Source organism: Pantherophis guttatus, chromosome 4, assembly GCF_059756535.1.
Source record: "Pantherophis guttatus breed Tessera chromosome 4, ASM5975653v1, whole genome shotgun sequence".
In the NCBI taxonomy this organism is placed as follows: Eukaryota; Metazoa; Chordata; class Lepidosauria; order Squamata; family Colubridae; genus Pantherophis; species Pantherophis guttatus.
In genome coordinates this window covers 83549136-83563212 of record NC_142066.1, presented here as the reverse complement: position 1 = coordinate 83563212, position 14077 = coordinate 83549136, and the positions used below count along the sequence as shown (strand labels likewise).

The 14077-nt window shown below is 38.0% G+C and overlaps 1 protein-coding gene across 9 annotated transcripts in view; it reads left to right on the top strand.

The window, feature by feature from the left end:
• Positions 1 to 14077, top strand: part of BMPER (BMP binding endothelial regulator) — a 499083-nt gene that overhangs the window by 129764 nt on the left and 355242 nt on the right. For 8 of the 9 annotated variants that reach the window (XR_015734230.1, XR_009620982.2, XM_060686109.2 and 5 more), the window contains exon 3: positions 2850 to 2949. Coding sequence is in view for 7 of the 9 variants with exons in the window: in XM_060686109.2 (XP_060542092.1) it covers positions 2850 to 2949 (100 nt within the window). In the remaining 2 variants the exon portion in view is untranslated. Of the gene's footprint in view, positions 1 to 2849; positions 2950 to 4357; positions 4479 to 14077 lie in introns of all 9 variants that reach the window. The other variant, XM_087894072.1, reaches the window with a different exon arrangement.

Here is a 14077-nt window from a genome sequence, read left to right as displayed (position 1 = left end):
GTAGGCCCTCGATAAAGTGGAGGGCCAAACCTGCGAGGGGGGGAATCTCGCAGCCCAAGGAGTTCTACTGTCAAATACATCTGATAACAGGAGTGAAGGATGGGCTATAACCAGGGGGTCAGCCATGATGGTTTAAAAGTCCACAGAGGAAATATATAAGTCTTAGGTAGTAGTAAATTGGAAGACACCACTGCCATTCATGGCAGTGGGAGGAGTCTCAGAATAGTCCAAAAATGGTGGAAATAATAATCTATAATAGCCAAAAAGCCGACTCCCTCAATACACATATCCTAAGATAAATCTCTTCTTTCGGTTAGGGAGAGAAGATGGAGTAACGCCAGTCCATAGGCCCAGGAATAAAATCAGATTACAGAGTTAGTGCAGTGGTTGTAGCAGGGATGGTTAAGGTGGGGAATAGTTGAATGGAAAATGATGGTAGTGTCAGCAGACTGGAAGTACTTCTAATTTAACTGGAGTACATTGTTTTCATTCTCAGTTTTTCTGGTTATAGAATTTCCCTTCTCCTTCACTCATCATTTCACCCTTTAATGATGTTTGTACGTACTTTCAAGAAAAGGAAGCATTTAATTTTGGAGCGACCCAGGCAAAGGAGCCTGCAATATCCAGGCCCGGCTTCATCCTGAGCAGCGATCCCAACAATGGTCTGGCGGCCACCACTGCCTCACAAGCCAGCCAGCCTGCCTAGCCTGAGCCTGACAGACTCCTGGGAACTGGGTGCGAAGGGATGATCATGTCTGACTCCATGTTGCCCGGAAGGGCCGGAAGGCAAGGCTTCTGGGTCAAAAAAAGGGGCCAGGGACAGGACTTCCTCCCCTCCCTCTTTTCAGGAGATTTTCAACAAAGGGCTGAGAACTTCAAGCGAGGTGTGAGCTGCAGCCTTGCCCATCCCCACCGGCAGCTCTGGGCTGGGCAGCGGTTGGGCTTTCCTGGCTGGCTGCAACCATGACCTTACCTTCCTCCTGCAGTTGGTGGCAGAGGGAAAAGAGAGCCAGGGATGAGCTGTCACCACTCAGCTCTCCACCAACCCGCATCTCACCCCCCACCCAGATTCTCCACAGCTGGTGGGCCTCACCTGCCAGCAGGTGCGGAGTGGAGGCAACCAGGGAGCATGAGGCTATGCTGCCCGCATTGCCCCTCTGCCAGCTGCCCCTGCCTTACATGCCCGCCAGCCCAGACACTTCAGCCAAGCATGGGCCACTGCTGTGAAAACGGTGCAAGCCCCATAGGCTGGAAGGTAAAGCTGATGGTGGGGAAGGAAGATCTGCTCCGGGCTTGCTGTGCTCAGCTGGGGTGGGGGGGACACAGCAAGGCGAGGCCCCCTTTTGCCACTGCTCTGGGCTGCTGCCTGCTGAACCTCCACTCCGCCTCAGGTTCCACATCCTGCCTGTGACAAGGGGACATACTGGTTCAAGGCCAGCCCAGCTGGTGGATGGGCAAGTGGGCAGCCCTGGGGGGAGGCATTTTCTCTCAGGCCTCCCACCCGGAAGGCCTGTGGAAGCCAATCTTGGCCCAAAAGGCAGCTGAGCCTTGCCTCCCCACTGAGCCGGCCCTTTGGCTGAGTGCAGCAAGCCCAGGGAAGATCTCCCTTCTCTGCCATCAGCCTTACCTTCTGGTCCATGGGGCTCACACCATTCTCATAGCGGTGGTCCATGCTCGGCCAAAGAGTTCGACCCAGCAGGCAGATGAGGGAGGAGTGGCTGGCAGAGAAGAGATGCGGGCTGCATAGCCTTGTGCTCCCTGGTCACCCCCTGCCAGCTGGAAGATGAGACCCAGCAGCTGCAAAGAATCATCTGGTTCCCGGTAGACTGGCCAGGAGTCTGTTGGGCTTGGGCTAGGCAGGCTGGCTGGCTTGTGAGGTGGCGGCAGCTGCTGGACTGGTTCTTGGATCGCTGCTCAGGATGAAGCCAGGCCTGGATATGGCCAGCTGCAGGGTGAAGCGGTTAAATGGGGATTAATGGCTGTGGCTGGATGGGTGCAGGTTGACCACCCTTCCCAGCACCACTTCCATGATGGGGCACCCGGATGTATTTCCCTATTCTGCTGTTGGAGCAAACTGGAACAGCCCGAGGCAGCCCTTCAGGAGCAGGCCAAGATGAGTGGGAGGCTGCTGCATTGTAGGTTACAGCAAAGGTAGGCAAGCAGGCTGGGCTGCGTGGCCACGTGGTTGAGGCAAGGGAGCCAAAGAGCAACTGCAGCTATGCAGCGGTGTGATTCTAAGGCACCAGCCAAGGCATGCGAGGCCAATAAGTAGTGCCGGGGCAGGGCCAGCCAGCAATTTAACAACCACTTTGCCTGAAGCGGCCCGAACCGGCTGAATCCCACCACTGCTAATACATAATACTAAATTATGAAAACAAAGCACAGTGACTCTCTAAAATGCCAACTCAAAATATTACAGTTACTAAATATGACTTGTTTTAAATACCATAGTTAAGCTTAGTATGTAGACAAAATTAATACACTAAAATATATTTCCAAAACTGAAAAAAACTCCCATCCTTCCATTTTAAGAAAGAAGGGGAAAATCCATATGCTCAAAATATTCTGAGGATCATTTTTCAATTTAAAATCCCAAAACACTGTATTTAAGTTTTACTTTGGAAACAATAGTGCTTCTTGTTCCTGGTATTGATTGGATTGTCTCCTTAAATTGCAGTGCATTTGTTTTAAATTTCGTGTTCTTTTAGCAAAATGGAGTTTACAGAAACAATCATTCTCTATATAATAATCGTGTCTTCTGTTCTGTGTCCGAAATTGGCAGAAAACAGACAGTAACATTAGATTTTTTTATTGATATATATTTTGCTTTCTATTTTTGTACCTGACAGAACAAGGAAGTGACATGCAAACGTGAGAAGTGCCCTGTACTTTCGAAGACATGTACTCTGGTTATTAAGCAAAGAGGAACATGCTGTGAGAGATGTAAAGGTGTAGTGTTTTTTCATTTTTTAATTAATGCTAATTTTATGATATAATCTTTAATAATGGCTAATAAAAAGACATTATGTGTGAATGGTTACCATTTAATATTTGTAGTCCAGAAAATCAAGATGAATCTATTATGACAATTGTAAAATAGAATTAAAAACAAAAATGCTTGGTTTTTATAGCAGTTGTATTAAGTGGACAGCAAGTCTCTATTGGAAAGGAGGACTATTTTTCTAGTAAAAAAAAAGCCAGGCATACAACTGTTGCCCTTTAGGCTGATCTCCTTCCTGTAATTCCAGGTGGTCATTAGATATTTTACCAAAGGTATCATTGACTGTAAAACTATAGGAAACTGTCTTTGTCCTGATCATTATTAGCACAATGAGAGGATGTGAGATGATAATGTCTACTTAAAAACATCTGCCTGGTCATTTCATCAGCAAGATAAACTGGTTCAGCAGAAGTACAACAACAGAACCCACAGTATTTCTGACAAAATCATTGCATGACACGACTTCATCTTTATATCTTTATTGACATAGAGCCTTCAGTTTTATAAAAGCATGCTGTGAAATCAGCATAATTGACCAATTTATATTAAAGACTGGCTTTAAAACAAATGAGAAAGTACTTTTCTAAATTACCGTGAATTGAATTCATTCAAAAATTATTTTCTCATTTGATTTGCCCATGGGAAGCTTGTCACTTCTTACTTGTCACTCAGTGGAATACATGTTTGGCATTTGCTGTTCCCAGATTATCAACTGGGCTCTGAAAACATTTAAAGGGTAAGCATCTCACTGAATAGACAAATGCAGATGGCCTTCTTTCTTCATTTCTTAAATTATTTATTTAAATTGTTTATCTGTGGTTATTTATGTGCTCCAAAGCAGTGTGTTTTGATGATGTCTATTATTGAAGATTTTATTTGCTTGACCACTTTCTTTATACAAAACCTTTGGAAAATTGTTTTCTTTTTTAGTGTAGCTGTAAAGATTCTAGAACAGTGATGGTTAACCTTTTTGGTGCTGAGTGTCCAAAGCACACACACACACGCATGAATGCACGTGAGCATGCCACAATCCCCAAAATGCAATGTGAGCTCCCCCCGTGCATGCACCCCGCACATGCACGCACGTTCCCTGTGCATGCACCCCCCCTGTGCATGCACCCTCGGCTCCCATTTTGGCTTCCAGGTTGGTGCAGGAGGCTTTTCAGGCCCAAAACAGGGCATGGGGGGGAGGGGCTTGCAATCTCCACAGTTTCTCCCCCATTGCATCCTAGCTTTCTCCTGCATTCCTGCCTTCCCTGCCTTCCATTATCTCCAGTTTCTCCCCCCCCCCCCATCGAGTGCTGGATTTCTCTTGCCTTCCATGCCTTCTCCGATCTTTACAGTTTCTATCCCCAGCTGTCTCCTGCATTCCTGCCATGGAGAGGCACCTGTGGAGGGTGGAACCTGCGGAGATCGGGGAAGGTCCTGCCCCCGTGCATGCGCAGCAGAGACCCAAAGACCAGCTGGCCGACAGGAGGTATGCGCATGTGCAGTGGAGCTGGGCTGGGGCGATGGCTGGCATGCCCGCAGAAAGGGCTCTGTGTGCGACCTGTGGCATGCGTGCTATAGGTTTGCCATCACGGCTCTAGAACACGAAGCATTTGTTCGCTGAAAACATATGCCAGGAAGTGCTGATCTAGACTTTGGGAAGTGCAGCTGCAGAATTTAGAACACCTGATGCAGCTGGAATAACTATAGTCATAGATGCTTCGTACAAGCTGTCATGTATTTGTTATTCATTGTAGCAGACAGCCATGAAGACTAAATAAGCTACACTTATTCAGGTTTTGGGATGTTTTTTAAATAAAGGTGCACAATTTGATGCTTCCTGACTCCCAGAAGCTCTGGGTGTGATCTGTAGAATACTTCTTCAGACTGCTGAATTCATCAAATATTTCTTTGTATAGAAGGGGAGAGTTAATTATTAAAGACACAGGGAGAAATATATTCTTATAAATTCTATAAAATATAATGTAAAATCATATAATAATTTCATTTAATTGTAAATGAAACTAAGTTTAGTTTGTTCTGGTCACCATCTTTTTGGCCTGATTTTTGGAGTAGAGCTGTTTGTGTGCTACTGAAAGAGCAAGTATGACTTTTATTATAAAGAAATTTGTGTACCCCTAAAAGGGATGTTAACAAGGGTTAATACTAAAAAGTGTTAACATGGGGTTAATACTTTAACGAAGGTTAAAAACAAATTTTAATTATCTTGCAACAAGGGTTCTTTTAATTAAAATTAGATTTATAACCTTCTTTCAGTGAATGGAATCAGATCTGGTGCCAGTAAAGGTGAAATAATGACTGAACAAAGTTGTTTAAACATGTGGAGACTGAAATGTTTTCTGGGATGGAGCTACTACAACCAGCCCAAACACATCTGAGAAGTCAGGGAATAATTTCCAATCATAGTTACCATTTGAAGAAGAGTATAAGATCTTCAGTTAGTGACTGAAGAAGTTTAGATCTCACTTGATGCATTTGGAGCCCTTTAAATTTTAAATTTTAAAATGAATGTGAAAAGGCATTCATTATCATCTAATTTTTGGCTTTCAATGAGAACAATATCTATCTGGATTCAACCTAGTCTATTGACATGAATACTATCCTAATCAATTTCTTTGTAATGAAAGAATTAGACCATGATTTTAAAAGATATTTCCAGTTATAGAATTGAGACAAAAAAACTATTTATCTGCCTTTTATTTATTAAGTATATTTAATAAAAACATATGGGATCACAGGTAGTTATAGGAATGGATTTGGCAGCCATTCATTATTTAGTTGGATGGAGATATGTCATTTTAATTTGGGTCTGACTCCATCTGCAACAACATATATTTGCTTTCTGAATAAGTGCCTGTTATTAGTGGATTAGAGATCTATAAGGTATGTTTATGATCACAATGTAAGCCTTTCATTGTTCTTAATATGAGTGCAGGGCAGATATCATTACAATCAGAAAAACATAGTGTTAAAGAGTCTATCTAGTTATTTAATTAATTCAGTTAGTTAGGCAGGATTTGTAAAACTTCAGTCCTCAACTTTTCTCTAAGAATTTACCAAAGTGTCTGACAACAGCTTAAGAACATATCTTTTCCTGTCTTTCCTACCCAACTTAAAATTAATTTTCAGTTGTGTAGAAAACTCAGTTCAGATCCATATGCAGACTTAAAGTGCCTTGTTATCTATTTTCTGTGCTCAAAGTAGAGCTTGGAAGTTAGTATCATAGTTTGAAGTAACTGTAATACTCTATTGCAGCTCCACAGCAAATGTACAAAATCTGGTACTATAATATCCTTGATGGTTCACCATCCAGGGCCCATTTAAATTTCTCTGAATAAACAGAGCCTTTTCTGTGAAAGCCTTGGTGATCTAACTCTACTTGTTTGCTTGCAGACATTTCATTACCCAACTAGGTAACAATATCAGTATAATTAAGTGGGAGTTCGCTAGTTGTTGATATCTAATAGCACTGATTAGTTTTGATTTCCAGAATATATTCTAACATATTCCCTCCAGCAATCAACATTCAGATAAGCAGGGATCAGCACCAGAAAAAAAAATCATGCAGAAAACAATTCCCTACAATTATGGCATTGTAGGCTGCCCTAAGTTACTTAGAATAGTGTGATAGGCAGCAAATTTAACAACCAACCAACCAATCAATCTACCAAAGAGAAAACCATATTCCCATCAACATTGGCAGGACAAACTATTGTATTAACTGGGAGCAAACTTCATATTCACTATGATGATGATGATGTTACCTAGTCTGGTAATGAAATGTCTGCAAACAAAAATAGTAATAGCCTTTAGACTTATATATTGCTTCACAGTGCTTTAAAGCCCCCTCTAAAGAGGGGGTTCTGTAAAAAGATTTACAGAGTCAGCATATTGCCCCCAACTATCCAGCTCAGGAGCATCAAAGATTTGATAGTTTACCTCTGAGATATATATATTCTGTTCTGTCAGAGCTTTTTCTACTGGAATGTTCTTTATAATATTTAGTCAGATTCCATTTTTTCTCATAATTTGAATCAATTGATCTAGCTTGAATTAAAGTATCTCCCATTTCATCTTATTTGTTAAGTTTTAGAAATTGTCATAAGAATTAAACTCTTATGTTTAATTTGTAATTTAAATGGCAGTTGTTACATTAGAAAGCTTTCAAAGCTTTATATCAATTTCTGAATCTTGCTATTTCTTGGTAGTCCTCTCCAGGTTACTAAGCAAGTCTAATTCAGCTTATCTTTTTTGAAGTCAGTGAAGGTCAACTAGATGCTACTTCTCAGATTCCATAATTTGCATCTGAGAGAGTTCTTTCATTTGTTTTTTAGCCTGACAGTTTGAGGTATTTAATATCATTTTTGGTAAATTGATATATGGTAACATTAAAAATCAGTTGGAACTATCTTGGAATAAAAGAATCCTAAATTCTGTCTTCAAAGAAAAACTACTGCAGATTATTCATTTTCATCTTTGGGTAATGGACTTTATCTGCATAATGAGTTATTCCATAACAACTTTTTAAAAAAGAATATCCTCTATATATTTAATTCCAAATGGCTACCATGCCATAATTTAGCTCTTTGAACAAAGAGCTTTAGATGAAAACCTAATTTGTTTACTTGTGTATTTCCCATGTCTGTTTAGTGCAATTGCCCTTGCCTGCCTCTGTAGGATCATTTTACAATAACATTAATTTTGTTAAAAATTCATATTTGTGGTATTCACTTGTACTCTCTTGAATTTGTTTCTATGATTAAGAGTTGATATAGGACTACAGGTGAAATGTAACCAGTGTTTCTAAGAACACATCCCTAAGGAACATTTTTCTGCTCTCCAGCAATGCCATATCAGAGACTCATATTGACACTATGATTTACTAGTAATGATTCACTGGTAATGATTTTGTAACTGATAAAGTTATTTTAGCATCACTGAATGCAAGCTCACTTCATTATGTTTTGTGAGTATGCAGAAGTAACACATTACATATACCTTCTTTTTGCAATTCAGTATCCCAGTTTTTCAGTATAACTGAAAAATGTTATTTAGCTCTCATAATGCAGAAATCCTTTATTCTTTTTAAAACGATCAATATCTTTCTTTTCCTCCCCCCCTCCTCCATTATAACCAAGGATCAGGAATATTAAACACTAGTAAAAATACTAAAACATAATAAAACATTGGAGGATATTAAAGTGGTCGACAAAGAAGTGAGTTGTAACTATGAGAGGCCTTACTTTAGTTGCTGCCTCATTTTTATTGCTGCTGCACAGTATTTTACTACCATTTGGGTTATAAAGAATTTGAGGTTTGAAACAAAGTGAACTCATATGAGAGTTATCTTTTTTTCCCAGAGCACTAATGAATCAGGGCTAAGACACAGTATAATCACTGTAGATATCCCTGTAGATGATATAATAAAATACCACATATTGGGCTGTTTCAAATCAATATCTGATAAGAATGTTGTTTATTCTTCAAGTCATTAATAAAAAGTGACTGGTAAAACTTGTTCTTTTATCTTCATGTTCAGCTCCTAATTCTGCTGTTTGAATCTGAATCCCTTTTTTGGTAATATCTATTCAGGCTTTCAGTTTAAATTAGGAACATTATAAAAATTTTGGAATGCTCTGCAGAAATCAAGTGATTAATTTTCTTGTTTTTACTCTGTATTTTAACGAGCTTTTACTATTTAACAGCCATCATCATGGAAGTAAACTCAAAGTTAGAGATGGAACTTCATTAATATATTAGAAGATGAGACTTCCTGCTTGCTTCTCGTCGCTGCCAGGACCGCCAGCCCCATCACCTGTAAAGAGCCGCCTTTACAACGGAAAGGCGGCTCGAAAAACTCCATTTCCAGGAGGAAATGTGAGATAGAGCAGGTGAGTGTAGGTAGAGCTTTCCGCGAAGCCTCCAGAGTTTTTTTTTTACTCTTGGGGGCAAGCGGATGAGGCTCCCTATATCACTCGCCGTTCGCTCCGGGCGTTGGGAGACCTCTGCTTTTTTGCAGAGCAAGGCAACGAAAACAAGCTTTTCAAGATAATTAACAGACTAAGTAAAGAGGATGAGATCTGGACCTGGACCTATGACCCTAAATCGCAAGTATTTACATTTATTTTGTAAAGGATACTGAACAAAGTAAAAAAGAACTTTTAAAATGGCGACTGCTGAAGTTTGAGCAGGGAAGCTGAAAAGGGAAAGTCCTTCCGTTTCTTATTAAGCCACAAAGTAGCGGAATAAATACTCCTGGCTACAATTGAAGAAAAAGCTCCACTTTTGTGTTTTCTCTTTCCTGGAGATTTGGTATTGATCTTGTTTGGAAAGAAGCTTTTTTCTCTTTCTTTGTTTTTCTTTTCTTTTCTAAGAGAGTTTGTCTGTGTGGAAATATGGCATTCAGACTTACAAAGCTAGACAAACAAGCCGTGGGGGGGGGATTCCCCCATCTATAAACTACATGAACAAGTTCTAAACCTACAGACTCAGAAAACTGATTTTAATATAATTGAATTTCTCTTGGAGGAGATTGTAAGAAGGGATGAGATTGTGAATCAGAACTTTGAAAAATTTAAGCAGGAAATTAAAGAAATGGTGCAATTAAAGTTTGATATTTTGCAATGAAAGATTGTAAAAGTGACTAATGGTTTTTCAGAAATTCTTATGAAGTTGGGTACAAATATTGATTTATTAGAGTCTAAAATGGAGGAAATTGAGGATAATTTGGACAATAAAATACAAAGAACTGAAAATGATTTGATAAACACTCAAGATAATAGCTTAGAAGAAAAACTTAAAATGGAAGCTGATTATAAGACTTGTAATGCAGAAAACATAAAACAACGGATTGAAAAAGAAGTTTTAATGATGCAATATAATCTCACAGAATATGCGATTAGACTGAGAGGATTACAGGAAAGCAACAGAGATGACTTAAGAAAAATATCTTCTGAAATTCTGGCTGGGATTTTAAAGGTTCACCCTGAGGAAATATTTTGTAGGATCGACAGAGTTTATAGAATAAACTCCTGGATTGCAAAGCAAAGGCAATTGCCAAGAGATGTGGTGATTTATTTTACAGACAAAGAAATAAGAAATAATATTGTACAAAAATCTTTTAATTCTACTCTGCATTTGTTTGGAAGAAAGATTTGGATATACAAAGAGCTACCACCTAAGATGTTATTGGAAAGAAAGAAATTTGGTTTTCTGGTGACTGAGCTTAAAAAGAGAAATATTATATTCAGGTGGGACACTCCAGTTGGTATAATATTGAGATATCAAGGAGTAAGATATCAATTAAATACTGTTGAAAAAGCGGAAGAATTTTACCAAAAATTTTTGAAAATGAGTTCAACTTTTTTATGCACAACACAAGATAAGCAGAAGGAGTTGGAAATAAAGGAAAAAAATCGAGCTACAGAGGCCTCTGTAGATGAATTGCCTTTGGATTCTTTAGATACCTCAGCTGGATTATCCACAAATAAAAGAGATGTGGCATTGGATTCTAATGTGATGATTCATCAAGTCACAGACAAGCATGGAAATCAGTCAGGTGATACACAATTTATAGAAAAGAAATATGAGTCACAAAACCAAAACCAACAAGATCAAGCTATAAATCAGAATGAAAACCGATCAGTCGATATACAACTCGTAGAAAGGAAATTAGGATGGAGATCAAACCCACAACAAGTCAAGAAAAAAAGAAATAGATCTCGCAAAAACAAAAATTTCTAAATTAGGCAACAGTGAAGCCAGTTATTTAAAAGATGACTGAATACATGAAAAGATAGTTGAGGCGAAGTATTGGTCAATATTATCCTGAGGAGAGTGACAGACCTCTGCAGTGCTGTAATTTTGGGATGTGAAAAGGGCCTTAAATTGTTGGATTGGAATTATCCATTTTGGATTTTTTTTTTTTTGATAAATATATCATGCTTATCCTGAGCTATATGGCAAGAGAGTTATGCTGGGGCATGCAGAAGATCTGGTTGTTTCCCCATTATGATGGTGGGAATTAATAATCCTGAAGAAATCCACTACTACAGATATTATATGGAATACAATTATAATGTCACTCGGGTGGTTGTTTTCCTTTTTTATATACATGAAGATATTTATTGTTGATGGGGGCAGATGATAACTGAGGATTTTTTGAACATTCTGTTGCAATCAGGATGCTATGTTACCCTAATATGGGCGATGGAGTTAACAATCCAGTGGAGAGACATCAAAGAAGATATTATATTATATGGATTATAAGTTTAAAGTCATTGATTTTATCTATATAAGGGAATATTTTTTTTAGTAGGGTGGGTAGAAGAATAAAGATATTAAGAATTGTTATGTATGGTAATTTTGTAGGAAAGTGGGTGGAGACAGGTTAGTTTATTGATTGTTTAGTATAAGAAAAGGGATGTTTAAGAGACACATTTATGGGAGTGGAGGAAATGGATAGAGCCGATTAAATGTTAAATTAGGATTTATTATATAGCTTTTTAGGGGAAGGCTGCTTTGAAATGTTATATTAATATACATTAAAGATTAAATGTTAAAATAGGATTTATTATATAGTCTTGAAGTGGAAGGTTGTTTTGAAATGTTATATTATGTTATATTATAAATGTTATTTAATATATAGATATATGTATGGGGGAGGAGAAAAAGGGCAGATTATTGCTAAATTGGGAGTTAAAATAATGTTATTATGCTAAACTAGAAGGTATTATATAATGTTACAGTAGAATGTTATTTTGAAATGTATGGTAAAAGGGGGATGTAATAATACTATTAGAAAGAAAGGGTCAGTATTTGAGGGATGGAGCAAGGGGATGGTAAAATATTATATAATCTGTTACGAAGTTGGATTTTATTTTGAAGAAGTCACAGGGGGACGGGTGGTGAGGGGGGGTTAGGGAGGAGGGGGGGAGAAAAAAGGGGGAAAATTTGTATTTGAAAAACTTTTTCAATAAAAAAAAAAGATAAAGAAATAGAAGATGTTATGACCTAGTTGGGAAATGATTCATTTTAGTGTGGTGATAGTGTCTTTATCAAATAATCTCCTTCTCCTTTGCCCCCTCCTCCTTCTCCTCCTCCTTCTCCTCCCCCCTCCCCCTCCCCTCCCCTCCTCTTTCTTGAGAGACAGAGGACACCATCTAGCTTTTGCCACACCAAACCAGTGCACATTTTATTACCACAATAAAGGGTGGGTAACCCTGAAGGGTATGAAGGGTAACAAGTGACACTCAGGAAATAACAGATTAGCAGTAAAACCTTACCTCACCATTGATGGCAGAACAGTAACTTCTGTTGCATGGAAGTATGTTATAATTCATTTGTACAATGCTGGATAAATTAGCCAACAACCGTCTGTTCTCCTATAAAAGAAAATTCCTAGAAGACTCAGAAGGAAGTTTGGTATAAGGCTATGGATGAATGATGTCATATCCAATAGAAAAGCTACGGATTCTTTATAAAACTAATTAGCACAACATGATTCCTAACTGGGATGATTTCATTGTGGTGATTCTTCTGGACCTTATATTTTAGTTGAAGATAGAAGAGATTGGGCAACCATTTCTGTGAAATGGTATACGGTTTCCTGCATGAGTAGAGGGTTGGGCTAGAAGAACTCCAAGATCACTTCCAACTCTGTTATTCCATTTTTCATCATCATATATTCTAGTATAAGGAGAAATTTATGCCAATATTTCCTTAACTGAAATTCCTTTTGTAAATGCTTGATGGCTAGTAGCTACACTGACTTTCTATCAAATATATTTGGTCTTTCTACTAATGGCATATCAAAGGAGGCATATGCTCTCTTTTCATACACATAGACACATATATAAGTATATTGAGGAGGCTTCTTATAAACAGCTTCTCTGCATAAGTATATGATGTCTTTGTAAAATTAATCAGGAAGAAGTGACAACTCGAAATTTGTAACCTATTTTTATTTCATTTCCTTGATTCATGGAAAAATTAATAGACTGAAAGAATGAGGAAAGATTCACTGTAGATGACAGAAGTCTTCTTCCACTCAATCAAATAAGGTTTATGCCTACTTGACCTTTAATTGATATATGAAGGAGAATGTATTCATGCTTAGTATTAATAAAACAGTCCCTGAATAAAATTTGGGATTTATTTAGGCAATGCCACTAATATTACTTCGTTATAAAAATATATGAACATGGACCAAATAGCCTCCATAAGGAATGTATAGTTCTTTAAGTTAGTCAACATATTACTGTTTATCAAATACAGGATTTTAAGGACATATTTCACCTTTAAAATATTCTAGTATGAAGTCCCCCAAAGAATAATTTATCATGAATTCAATATAAAATGTCCTTTATTTTTTTCCCTCTTGTTGTTTATTTTTCAGGCCAACAGAAACAAAAGGAGAAGTAGTTAGAGAAAACAAATGAGAGAAAGCCATCATTGGAAATGAGGGTTATGGGCCAATTTACAATTCTTTACCATGAACATTTTCTCTTGGGGGAATAGAAAATTTATTTATAAAATCTGTGCTAATTAAACTAAGCAGAACTCCCTGAGGATTTTTTAAAGTTTCAAAATAGAATGAAAAGGCCAGGCAGTGTCAGACAGACAGACATCAACTTGATGATGGAGTTGGAAGAAAATAAAACAAAAAAAATTAATAATTTAAAAAAAATTATATCCTGATGGACTATTCAGAGCTGAAAGATCATTTCTTAAGAAGCTATTGATTACAATATTTCCAGGGAATAAGATCACTCTGTGATTGAAAATGGAGTTTGGCAGGAGCACACAAGGTGGAATTTCTTCTAACAGAACTAAAAATGGATGAAAGTAACTGCAGCTGAAAACTGATGAGCTTGTGATATATTTGTACTCTTATCTGAAAACTAAAAAAAGTAAGTGTGCAAAAAGCAAATTTATAGTAGTATTTGCAGAGAAACTCAAATGAGTGGAACAAATCATCACTTTTCAGCTCATAAAAAGATGAAGATTTCTTAGACCTCATCTGAGCTCCATGAAAAATTTACACAAGACATAGATAAAGTGTTTAAA